At 34.8% G+C, this 14,258-nt stretch overlaps 1 protein-coding gene across 1 annotated transcript in view; it reads left to right on the top strand.

The window, feature by feature from the left end:
- The first annotated feature begins 9,040 nt into the window (after positions 1–9,040).
- LOC149426414 (zinc finger matrin-type protein 2) overlaps positions 9,041–14,258 on the top strand; it is a 5,709-nt gene continuing 491 nt past the window's right edge. The window contains exons 1-3 of the mRNA XM_089636832.1: positions 9,041–9,155; positions 10,057–10,298; positions 14,172–14,258. The exon at positions 14,172–14,258 is cut by the window's right edge and continues 491 nt beyond it. Coding sequence (XP_089492958.1) covers positions 9,041–9,155; positions 10,057–10,298; positions 14,172–14,258 — 444 coding nt within the window. The remainder of the gene's footprint in view (positions 9,156–10,056; positions 10,299–14,171) is intronic.

Genomic DNA, 14,258 nt, shown 5'->3' with positions numbered 1-14,258 from the left:
GGTATACATTCACAGCTACGTTGTACTGTTTTACAAGGTTACGAGAGAGCTCTCACCCCAAGACCCTAATGTAAAAGTATTTTTAAGATATACTGATTCTTCAAATAATGCATGATATTTCGATGCCAAGTACCCCAGTATGCGGCACATTATGTAATGCAAGACAACTGTTGTGACGTCTGCTTACAGAACATGATGCTTGCAACCCGACTTCTGTGATCTACGTTTAGTACGGGTAAAGGGAATTTTATCGCATACGCCAGCTCTGACTATCTTACCATTAACCCCTTTGCTGCCCGAATGTAAACACAAGATAGATACTCCCACGCCAAGGATTTTTAGAATTTTTTATATTGCCTCATTATTTATTATCCTCAGCACACAGCACAGAGATTGTAAATTATTACCAAAACAAAATAAACTTGTTTACGTTACACTCTTGAAAAGTCTAAACAAGATATCTTTATGAATTGATGCATTATTTGACGAACAAAAACTATGTATGAAACATCAACAAACTTCGACCCGCCGCCATTATCAAATCAGTAATCCCACCAACACATACAGACATACTATAGTAATATCAGTACTCACGTCTCCGAGGTGGGACCTCTGCAACAGCTCACCATTTCTCACGATACAATTGTGATAATATTATTGTTTTAAACTTCATTATTTATTAAACTTTTATTTACAGTTTCTTATCTTATTATTTATGTTAATAGTTTTTATTCGAATGGTAGACTTAACAGGAATGAATACACAATGCCACATTACACTGGGAACACATATCGAGCCATTTTTCTGCGGCTTTGTTTAAGTTTTGTATTCGCACAAACATGGCCGGCTCTGAATGGCTTGGATTGTTTTAATGTTGCCGGTATTGGCTCAGAAGTAATGGTGTGTCATGATGAGACGAATGAGGAGTTGAGTCGAGTTGAGTTTTTTTGAGGTGTTTTGCGATTAATTGTCTTATCACACAGAGGCGGCTCTAGGGATTCAGTCGTGGTAGGTCATTTGAAAAAAATGTGTGACTAATCTTTATTTGATATTGTGAAAAATGCCCATATATTATTAACTATATCAATTTGTTATAGAGTTTTAGAGTCGCGGACTCTAAATAAATATTATGTTAATATAATAAATTGGAAATAAATACACAATCCATGTACTTACGGCAAATTATTTTTAAGATATTAAGTTTTAATGTAGTTGTCCACAACATTAAAATAAATAAAATCAGTGTTTGATTCTATTTGACAATGATTTTTTACGTTTTTTGTTTTGTTTCATTCTAAATCGATAACAACGTAAATAATTATTCTAATCCTTTCCCGAACTATGCAATTGAAAAACAACCATTGTTCCACACACTACAAGCGTGTAAAATGAAAAAACGACATTTGTTTATGTCACCATCTCTGTAAAACATATAATATTCACCGTGTTGTCTCCCCCACGGTCATGACCTAAGCGTCCCTAAACTTTCTTCGGAAGCTAATTTTTACTTCGACGAAAAATATAGTGCCATCTCGTTTATTCTATGGCGCGCGTAGGGACAGAAGATGCCAAATTGGACATTCTTTAAATTGACCCAACGAATCGTGTGGACTTGTGAATGAAAGCTTCTATTAGAGACAACAGATGTCACTGCTAGTCACTCGCCGCCGCCGCTGTTTCGCGTTACATTTTAAATGTTTTGATGCACATAATTGATTATTATATTTATTATTGTTGTCTTATAATTTTGGGGGGTCAAACACCAATTGACCTAAGGGAAGAACCGCCACTGTTATCACACATAACTGATAATCGGGGAAGCTCATACCTGAATTTTTTATGCTGTTGTGTACAATAAAAGAATTTAACAGTTATAAGATCGAGACAATATTCTCTTATTTGGTCATCAGACAAGTCGCGTCGAGCCATGATAGAGGGTTACACAAAAAAAAATATTATGAAAAACGACAAATTAATACAATAATTAGTTTCTAAACAGAGATAATTAAAATAAAATGTATATTATTGTTTTTTCACTCGAAAGGCGGATATAACAACTTATTTCATTTAAAATAGCAAAACATGTTGATTAACACAAAACTTATTTGCACTAAAAATATGACTAGTTAATAAAAACAATTTGTTAAAATAATAACGTTAGAACCACGATTCGTTGCAGATTCTAAGTATTCGCGAACCGTCGAGATAAGAAGGAACCACGTGATACACTAACACAGCTATGCGCGCGCGGGGAATTCAAACACTGAGAGGGGAAATATTGTAGTCTCTATTTTGACGAGGTCTTTCATTATATAAACAAAATCATTTGTCACATCTGTGTAGAGATGTCGCTAGATAAAAGTTCATATTATTTTTTAAGCCCGAGTTTTGCGCCATCTATACAGAAAGTCCCGAGATATCGCAAGATGAAATTAAAATCACGTATGATTGCGCGCGGCAGCTAGGGCTCGGAATCTTGAATCAAACAGATGCGCACGGCAGCCTCGGGGTTAATAATGTGCACAGAAAAGAAAAAATGCTTTCAACATTTATTATTGTTCAGCACACCACCCTGAACATATAAAATCTAAATAAAAATATTTTTTTCTTCATATGAAGCGGTTACTTTGTGATGTAACATTATAATTTAAAATTAAACAATAACTTTGTAAACATCACTTACTTACAGATCTGGTGACCTAAAAATTGCATAACTCAGACGAATCCTGCACACTGCGCGGGAAGTACATTTAGTCAGAATGGTTGAAACCCTGCGCACTATGCGGAACAATGTTCAGCCTGTTTTCTGAGAAATCTGGAGTAAATTCTCCCTCAATTATGATTTCACCAGGTGTTCAATATCCTCAAATGGAAATTACGCAATTTTAATGACACATTGCGAGAATACATATTTTCCTAGTATTTGAATCTCATATTTTGTCTGTTTCTGGTAAAATGGGGCAATCAATACAAATGGAATTACAAGTAAGTGTTTATGAAGGCAGGGGGAATAGAATCTCAAAAGTTCTCTTCTTCACAAGGGGTGAAAACAAGACAAATAATTTATTTATTACAACAGGCCGGAACCAATATGGGACCATGGAATCTGCCATTTGAGGAATTCAATATCTGATACTGAAGAAAGCGTGGTGGAAGATAAATGGGGATCAATGAACATAGATTACCTATTATTAGTTACTATTAGACACTTACACCCTGTATAAATAAAATTCATTTGCACATTCCGCAACCTCTGGATCAGATCAGAGTGCAAAATTAATTTTATTTATACAGCGTGTCCGGGGGTAAAGTGCACTTTTTCGGGAGGTGATTCCTGTACGTCACGATGGTAGAAGTAAAAAATATGAGTAACTCTTTTTCCAAATTCAAGAGTGTAGATACTTGAAGTATCGCCCTGGTAAAAAATAACCATTTGGAATTAAAATGGCTTTAGCCGTGTTTAATGATCAGATCTGAAAACCCAGTATTTTTACTCCAGATAACATTAAATTACATTTTCACTTATTTAACTAGAAATAACTAAAATAAATACATTTTTTAAATTACATTACACAGAACATAAGTAATGGTGTTTGAAAGAGAGAGTACGAAAACAGTGTGCAATATAGCTGTGAATGAGGAATACTTGGAGCAGGTGGATGAGTTTGAGTATTTAGAAAACATGTTTACGAGAGATAGGAAGGCTGACAGAGATATTGAAAGAACAGTAAATGCAGGTAACTCCATTAATGGAGGACTGAACGCAGTTGGCGCTAACAAAAAATTGTCCAAAGAAGCGCAGTTAGCAGTCCACAATGGAGTGCTGGTACCTACCCTGATGTATGGAAGTGAGGCATTGGCAAAGAAAGGATGAAAGTAGATTGAATGCTGTTGAAATGAGATCCCTGACGCGTATGTGTGGTAAAACCATACATCCTAACGTGAGAATTAAGCATAATGAGTAGTATATATATATATATATAGAATAAACCATGAAAGAAGTAAGAAGAATATATGACGCTAATGTGATTGGTAGAAGAAGACAGTGATTTTCTCACGAAAACGGCGCTATATAAATAATCCAATCATTATTATTATAACAATCAAATACTTGAATCGGGCCATGTCAAGAGTCAGAATAACATAATAGTGTGTATGATACGATGTATGAATGTGAATTAAGCAAGGAGTATGTGCCAAAACCGAGTTTATGATCGTGTGAGGAATGTGGAGATCCGCAAAGAGTGCAAGGCTGATGTAAGCGTAATGAGTAAGATCAAGAAAGGGACGCTTAGATGGTTTGGGCATGTAGAGCGAATAAGCGAAGAAAGGAGTGTAAGGAGAATGTACGATGCAAATTTGAATGGTAGCAGAAGTCGGGGACGCCCGAGGAAGACATGGCACGACCAAGTGAATCAGATACTTGAGTCGGGCCATGTCAAGAGTCAGAACAATAGAAGAGTATGTATGAGACGATGTATGAATGTGAATGAGGCAAGGAGTGTGTGCCAAGACCGAGTTGTTAGGCAGTCCGTCCTCTCTGCCTACCCCTGCGGGGAAACGGCGTGATGGTTAGTTAGTTAATTAGTTCATAAAATTATTCACCTTCAGTGTTTTGCTGGTTGAGCATAAGTGAACTTTTTTTTAACATACCTACACTTTTTCATTTTTAATGTTTTCTGCACAGACATAGGAATTAATAGACGAGAAGATAATGGCGAGGGGTAAAATGAACTGTTGAAGAACGAAGGGAGTGAAGCTGACTGTGATTCGTCAATAAATCAATCTGACAGTAAATAGGCATCTCGCATTATAATATCACCATTTACTTCTTAAAAGTAAAATCTGCTTTTGAATGAATAGACATTTTTACATGGGAGCGCAAATTACTCGCCATGTTATGAACAAATTTGCGAAGTCCAAATTCGGCAAAAAAATGCGGTTCTATTTTCAGAGTCGAATATTTCGTTTAAGTATTTAGTTAAGACACTTCTATAAATGTTCATAATTTACTTCCCAGCAACCAACCAGCTTTGTGTTTCGCGTCCAGACGTTTCTCGATGTGATAGTAACGACTGATTCATATTATACGATGTGAATATGCTTAAAATAAAGTAAAATAATGCTTATATGTATATGGAATGTAATACGACAATTGGGTTTATTCTCTTTTTCACATCTATTTTTACAAGTTTTCATAGTACAAGTCAACATTTTGCCGTGTTATTTCGTAAAATGAACCGATGATGGCGATGATGCCTCGACCATAGTTCGCACAAGAATGATGACGTCACGATTTCAAATTTCACTTGAGGCTAGTGATGGGAATAATCGAAATATTTATATAATCGATTTTTTTTAACCGAAACATCAAAAGAATCGAATGATCCATTCGAATGAATCGCTCGGAGTGCGGGAGCAATAGCTACGGACAGGGGCAAAAAATTTTCCGTTGGGGGGGGGGGTAGGATTCGAAAATAGAAACTCGAATATCAAGACTATTCCTATCGTAAAAAAATTGTTTGCATATTCCGGTTGTAATTTATTTTTATTAGTATGGCAATATTTTTGGTAAGCAGGTACTAGCGAAATTTCAATCACTAATTTTCATTCCTGGCAATGATTCCCTTGTTGTCTGCTAGCAACATTAGTATTATTCCTGTTAGCCACGAATTTCAAATATGTATCTACATATTATATTACAGGCAGATTTAATTTTGGGTACCTGTATCTTATTGTGTACATTATTATTGTGCTGTAATTTTCATTTGCTGTACTTTGATATCTGTTTTATATAATATTGTAAGCTCCTGCTGAATAGCTACTTAGTGTAGCCAGTAGGTACAAATTCCCATTAATAATATTTATAATGTACCTCTTAATAATAAGATAATAATTATATGCCGTTTTGTTAAAAATAACCTCTAAATCTCATGTACGTTGTAGGCGCCTACTAGAACCCAAAACAAACCATTCATTCATTTGTAATTTGTATGCAATTCACAAATTATTATTAAGTAAATAAAGTTATTTTACTACAGAAAGCGTTTCATTTTAATTACTAACTAAGAGACACCGATGTTAATTTCATTCATGTTAATTTCAAATAAATTAAATATATTTGTTCGTAGCATAGGTAGCAGATATATTATGTTTATATGAACGAACACATGTCACTTGATGAGTTTAATATATACTGAATATTGTATACTGCCCGAAGAAGCTACGGTTGTAGTAAAACCCGATCAGCATTAAATATAAAAATGGTGTTTGCTAAGTTATTGGTTTATTTTATTTTAAATATACACTACCCGAATGTCCCGAATAGATGATACATAACCTAAAAATAACATAGGTAGGTATTAAACCTTCAATTGTGAAAAACTATCACCATGAAAATCTTTTACACATAAACTATACCTACTGGAAACGTAAATCGTCACCTAAAAGTATTAATTCATAATTTACAATTCACACACGAGGTTGATTATAACATCAACATGCTTCAGTAGGCAGCCAACAATGTACTTATAAAATATTTCGTTTGTCAAGCAATCTGAGATATTTTGACATCTCGAAATATAACCTCTCGAATGTGAGAATCGATTTGCGTTTTCGAACGAATTCTGACAGTTTGAAAACGATTGTCTCGGACTGAACATTCGAATGATTTCTGACATTTCAGAGCGATTGTCTCGATTCCACTTTCGATGACATTTGAAAACGATTATTTCGGACCGTGCATTCGAATTAATTCTGACCAATCACAACGCTTGGCTGGCATCGATTATTTCTGACCAATCACAGCGACGACTTTCGATGACGTTTCAAAACGATTGTCTCGGAGTTGCATTCGAATTAATTCTGACAATGAATCGAGATATTTCGAATGGTAAAAAAGATCGAGTAAACCATCGATGATTCATCGATTCCGCCCATCGCTACTTGAGGCCATACGCGAGCACAGCCGGCTCCAATGGAACCGGTATGGGGAGTGGGGATAATACGCTTTTAATCACTTAGGGCAGGTCTACTAATATTCATATGTCTATGGTTTTCTGGAAGGCAATTATATATGTTGCCCCCCTCGTAACCAATGGATTGCTTACCATAGAGAGTATGTATCATAAATAAACCACTCTCTCTGTATGTATGGTGTTTAAATGTATGTTATTGTGTTGCCGTGTAAGTGTGTGTACTTGGGACGTTTTAATGAATTCTGTATTTGTATGTACGAACTTATTATTTATCATTTATAAGGAGACATGTGTTATATTCATAAAGTTTTCTTAATTTTAAAAGTTTTGTTTCTAAATATATATTTTTTGTGGATTTTCTGGGTTTGAAGTGAAATAGCTTTTTGATTACTTTGTTTTGTGTTACCTGTAGTTCGTTTATGTACGTTTCAACAGATTTCAATCAAGTAATTTAAATGTAATTGTACGAGGCTATGATGTAGATCTTTTTTGATTTCATTTCGTAACACCTATGATAACCTGCTAAATACGCTAATTAAGGGGGTAATTTTATCTTTAATATGCTGTTTAAATATTAAGTGCTTATCAATGCTCAGCCCAAGATATTTCTCCAGTATCAGGATTTGCAGGTTGTTATTTTCAATTTTTAAGGGTACATGAGGAGGAATGACTTTACAGGTTTGAGCTTAAAATCATGAATCCTTTTTTTTACATTCATAGATGGGATATTTGATTGGAGCCAACTGTATTTTTTTCTAGGTCTCTGTGCATTTTCTCGTAAGATGTCTAAATTTTTACCCCTGTATAAAATAGCAGTATCATCTGCACATAAAAAAAAATACCGCTTAAATCTAATTGGGAGAATCATGTAGTCCATAGTATGGATCCCTCCGGAACTCTGTAGTTTATTGGAAGGTGGTTGCTATTGATGCCAACGAATTGCTTTCTGTTGCTGAGATATGATTTGAATCGATTAAGAGCAAGACCAACTACACCAATTTTCTCGAGTTTCTTGAGTATGTCATGACTTACTGTATCGAAAGCTTTTTGAAGGTCAATTAATTAGTATAGATAAAATATAATATCCAAATGCTGCTTCTTTGCTTAATTTGCTGATTAAGTCATTTATTGCCGCGAGTGTGTTTGATTTTTTCCTAAAGCCGTATTGTTTTTTTTTTTTTATATTTAAGAACGATGTTTTGATAGGAAGTTGGATGACTTAGCAATAATTTCACTGTATTTTTAATGTATTTTCTCCGACTTTTAGCTGCACACAATACAAATTATGTATGTGGTTATGATGGCAGGTAATCTGGACCATCTGGAAAGCTCGAAGCAGATGGCGCTGATGTAGTTGGATATCATTTGTTTGATATTTTTGATGGTAAAATGAGATATATTTTAAGGATTTAAAGGTAGTTTTTAAATAATTCTTAGTAAAACGGTGGTAAGAGTGTCAAGGAGTCATTCAAAAACGCATTGAGAAATATACATGCAAAAGTAATTAGGAAAAGGGAAGGTTTGGTTTGTTTATAACCGCAACTTGTTATTTTATTTTTACATCAGGTTATTTTCCTATAAACATATTATTTGCCTCAAGATACTTTTAAGTAGCAGAATTACACGAGAAATGAAATTTTCTGTATTTTCAAATTGGCGGCTTGCAAGAGAAATGGCAAATAAAATAGAATAATAGAAAAGAAAAATATCGACATCAAAGTCACCGGGACAATGTAACCGGGATGGGAATATCGAACATCCCTAGTTACGAACGTTATGGCAAGTATATTGAGTGGTTTATTTATGCACTATATTAATATTATATGGGGTAGATAGTAAAGTTGATTTATGTATGGGGTTTTGTTATAGCAACATATATAGTGGTTTATTTATGGCAACATTGCAAAACTGATGAAAAAATAACAAATGTCACTTTTGGCATTTCAAGTTTCAACTAAATAACTACAAACAACTTTCGTAGTGAAGCAAGTATTATATTAACGGTATCTTAATTCTTAACCACAGCCTGGTTTATCAACTCATAATTATTTCACATTATTACGATGACTTCTCGACCCGAAGACCACCGCAGGAAATGGGACAAAGATGAATATGAACGAATTGCCACGGAAAGATTACAAGAAGAGCTTGATTTGGAAGAATCCAAAAAGAAAAAAGGTATTTTATACTATGATTTAAGATTTTCACGGCCAAAAGTATTTTTGTTATTTGTTTTTGGGGTATTATGCCGTGTTGCGCTAACTCCTTCTTTAGCTAGAAGGGCTAGGCTAAAGAAGGAGTTAGCGCAACACGGCATAATACCCCAAAAACAAATAACAAAAAAAGTATTTTATACTGTCCAAAATTCGTGTAAATAACTTATTCATTTACTGTCGTACAATTTTCTTGGTACCAGAGTCAAGCCCGAAAGCATTGCTCCACTGTAATTTGACCTCTGATATTACGACTGTATTGATTTGGTCAGTAGATGAATTATTATTACTATGCTCCTAGCACACGTTGGCCAACATTGACGCCAACCCGCCAACGTGTGAACGCTGTTGGCGTTAAGATCCTTTGATCTGTTCACGAAAACTGACAATAATCGGGTTGGCTGGTCAACGTTGGTGGCCAACGCGTGTAATGTTCAATATGCCAAAGGGTCCTGTACACTTTGAGCCATCGGTTGGCGCGTTGGCCCAACGTGTGCTAGGGCTTTACATACAGGAGTAACCCAATGTTACCGTATGCTGACGTTACCAGGTACCACATTCCTCCTGAATATGTCTACATTAGAATATAACTTAATGCGTAATTTCTGATTTTTCTGTTTTAAATTTTTGTTTGAAAATACTTATTAGTTAAAAATAATAATAACTTAGTTTTAACCACTTTTATTGTTTAGATACAACCAACATGTTTCATGATCAATGTTCACCTCTTCAGGTTTACTTAAAATTAAATTACAAATATATGTAGACAAAGATATAATGGGGGAAGAATGTAAGAAATATAATATTATGTTAGTAATGCGCAGCAAAATGGAAAACTCTAATAACTACTTTTACCATTATTCTAGCACCACCAATAAAAAGGGAACTTTTGAAGCAGCGTGACTACAAGGTAGACCTTGACTCGCGGTTAGGCAAGAGTGTGGTCATCAACAAGAACACCCCTTCCTCCCAGTCCGGGGGCTACTACTGCAATGTGTGCGACTGTGTAGTGAAAGACTCCATTAACTTCCTCGACCACATCAATGGAAAGAAACATCAACGTAATTTAGGGATGTCTATGAAGGTGGAACGAAGTTCTTTAGACCAGGTAAAATTAATTTTAATTATTTTTTTCTTTAAGGTGCCGACAGACGTAGCTATAAAAGATCAAAAGATATTTGGCTTGGCGTATTTCGGCATATCGCTCGCCGTACATTTCCAATTGAAATGTATGGCGAGCGATATGCCGAAATACGCCAAGCCAAATAACTTTTGATCTTTTATAGCTACGTCTGTCGGCCCCCTTAGTTTTAATGCAGCTTAAAACCACTGAAGAAACAACCGATAGAAGTGTTTGTGAGCGTGTCAGTATGCTTGAAGTAAGTAAAATTTTATCTTAGTCAATTGCTCAGAAATCATGAATGGTTAAAAAACCTGTGAATTTAGGGGGAAACATTTAAAAAAAACCAGCTAACCAAGATAAGATCAAATGATTTTAGATACCATGTTATTTATGTCATAATGACTAATGGACTATAATATGAAAACTTTAAGGGGACGGTATCAAATCTCGACTTCAGTACAGTTAGGTATTATTGCTACTTGTAAATGAATCGGTCGGCCGCTAGAACAGCTGCGGTTTCAAAACCAACACCTGCGTCTTTTGAGTAGATAGGGGGATGATTGACACGGTTTTGATAAAATACGAAATAAAAATACACGTGCTTTATAAAATTTATATTTATTTACTAAATAATGGATACAACTTGACAGAATAAAAATCATACTAGCAAAATAGTGGATATACAGTCACATCTTTTACGCCCTGGACCTTTTTTGACGTCTCAGTTTTTTACTCAAAGTCACATAGAATCTAATCGTGTTTTGAAATCTGGAAAAGATTTTTGGTTCATAAATTTGATTGTATGGTTTGTGTAATGACAATAACTGTTTTTTTTAATATAATATTACCAGAAAGCAATGGGTGTGGAAAAAGGGAAAACGTAAAATTAAGTTACGACAAATAGTTTTTGATTATATATTTAGTGCGATAGAAATGGAAAAAAGTTTATTTGTAAATCATGAATGTAATTTGAAAATTTATTTCAATGTTTTTTTCGTACTCGGGAAAGAATATATTTTACAATATTAACTTAGATATAAAAAAAAGTAGAATGAAGTACATAAACTAAGAAAAAAACACAGTCTAAGATAGATATAAAGAAGTTGATAAAAATTGATATAAAATTATCTAAATGTCTTGGTTAAAAATACTTTTTTCATGTTTTTAGCATAATATCCTCGAAAAGTTCCAAAACTTTGGCTTTCTTTGTGGTTAAGGCTATTAAAAAAGTTTTTTGTACATTGTATAAAATACACTATAATTCTTACTATGCATGTTACCGGTAATGTATTATTTTATATTTATTTTCTCTCTCTCTCATATATATATATATATATATTTTAATAATTTATTTATAATACTACTACCCGGAATTAGCCATCAACGAAATTCAGTGCATTTATCAATGGATCTGATAGACATTGTTCCCAATCTTAGCGACAGTTTGAAAGGAATCGGTAGAATCGTTGAAAGCACCTTCACACTAGTCTCGCAAAGTCCATCTCCAAACTCCGTAATCCAGATTTTGCACCAAATCGGCAGAAAACTCAAGAAATTCAAGCTGGATGCTGAAGTTATGACGTTATATCCGAGTTCAATGCACATCCAAACTCCCTAATCCCGATTTTGAACTAAATCGGCAGAGAACTGAAGAAATCCAAGATGGATGCTGAAATTATGCATTTTGACATTAGATCCGAGTTCAATGCACATTTAAACTCCCTAATCCCGATTTTGAACTAAATCGGTAGAGAACTGAAGAAATCCAAGATGGATGCTGAAATTATGCATTTTGACATTAGATCCGAGTACAGTGCACATCCAAACTCCCTAATCCCGATTTTGAACTAAATCGGTAGAGAACTGAAGAAATCCAAAATGGATGCTGAAATTATGCATTTTGACATTAGATCCGAGTACAGTGCACATCCAAACTCCCTAATCCCGATTTTGAACTAAATCGGTAGAGAACTGGAGAAATTTATGATTGATGCCGAAATAATGCATTTTGAAATTAGATCCGAGTTCAAGCCACCACCTACTCCGTTTTACCGACTTCGATAGAAGTCGGTAAAAATTTGTAGAAAAGTGTCCATCGGAATGATGTATTTTGACAAACCTTATTCTTCTTTTACTCCAGTGGAGCGGTCTCTTTCGGCGCTGTACGCGCGAGTCCCTTTATTATTTCCCATTTATGTGCCCCTTTATTATTTACGTATTGGTACCTGAAAAAGGTAAAAAAAAGTTGAGACCGTAAAACAAGTTTCAAATTATATATTACAAAATAAATAATATTTAATTTCCACTTACCCCTTGGCTATAGCACCAATCTCCTCTGGATTCCTATTAGAAATTTGAAAGTTGGCCGAGGACTGGAGAATAAACAAAATAAGCGTGCTCTCACTTCCGAATTCACCTCGAGACTGACAGTGACTAGCGGTGTTCGGTCAAGCCATGGACAATGATTTCATCCATAGGATTTTATATGACGGAAAATAATTGAAATATTCGGGAAGTTTAATTGAATCACAACAAAAATCCATATATGTTAAAGTGTTTTTTATTTATTTAAAATGACCTGTATCATATTTACTTTGAGATGACCGATGGATTTAAAAAAAAAATCTCTCTGATAGGAGCTATTCTGCTTCCAGCGAGGGCATTTTTGAAGTTTTACGTAAAGTTGCAATGTGTATTTCATATAGAATAAAAAAGTTTACGATAAAAAAAGTTGATTCACTGGTAACATAAGACATTTTTCTAACTACCCCTATAGAATTTTTAGATAAATTATTAGTGGTATTCCTTTTACTAGGTAAATACAAAGTGATGTTTAGCGCTATTTATGATACTTCCCCCTTAACACTTTTCCTTAAATATTATAGATGGCAGCACTTCCATTAGTCAATATAAAGTAGTTTTTTAACAGTAACAATGTAGTATACGCTAGTGAAAGGTAGAAAAAGTCGGGGACGCCCAGGGAAGATGGAATGAGATATGAAGTCAAATTAAATTCGATATATTGAAGTTTTTTTAACTGTAACAATGTGGTATACAATAGTGAATGGTAGAACAGGTCAGGGATGCCCGAGGAAAGCTTACGCATCTCTGCACTAGAATGAGACATGGAGTCGAATTAAAGTCGATATAATGTATTTTTAGTCTGTATAATGCTACGTATACACACGCGAGCAGAACTGCCGAACTGAACCTCTACTTATGTGAAAGGGACGAAGCAACCGCAAATGGCGCGAAACGCCGCTTGCAGTTGCTTCATTCCTTTCCCGTAATTCGTGGCTCCGTTCGCGTTTATGTTCGCAAATGTATACATACCATAATAGTAACAATGTGGTATACTTCATGATACTACATGAAGTGAATGGTAGAAATAGTAGGGGATGCCCGTCGAAGAAATGTAACAAATAATTATTTGAAATAAAGCGAGGCATATGTGATGAACAAAGAAAGGGGTGTATGGGAATGTATAACGTGGAAGCGAATGATAGAAGAAGTCGAGGATGCCCGAGGAAGACCTTGCACAATCAAGTGAATCAAATACTTATTTGTGGTAAAATGTGGCATAAGTGATGAAGAAAGAGGTGTAGGGAGACATGGAAGTGAATGGTACAAGAAGTCAGAGACGCCTGAGAAAGACATGGCACGATAAATTGAAACAAATTCTTAAAAAAATGAACTATTTGAACACTTAATAATAATTATATTTTTACCTTAAAACTACATCCAGTTTTCAGCAACATTAGAATTCACAACCTCAAAATTTTACTCCAAACCATTCATAACCTCGATCAGCGCCGGGTACACGCCAGCTAATTAATAATATAGATACTTAATTTTTAGGTCAAAGCTCGTTTCACGCTAAACAAAAAGAAAATGGAGGAGAAGCAAAAAGATTACGAGCTGGAGAGCAGATTGCGAGAAGCGGCG

The sequence above is a fragment of the Hesperophylax consimilis genome, chromosome 1, assembly GCF_061612785.1.
Source record: "Hesperophylax consimilis isolate HC1 chromosome 1, BYU_Hcon_1.0, whole genome shotgun sequence".
NCBI classification, from domain to species: domain Eukaryota; kingdom Metazoa; phylum Arthropoda; class Insecta; order Trichoptera; family Limnephilidae; genus Hesperophylax; species Hesperophylax consimilis.
This window is presented reverse-complemented; position numbering and strand designations above follow the sequence as displayed.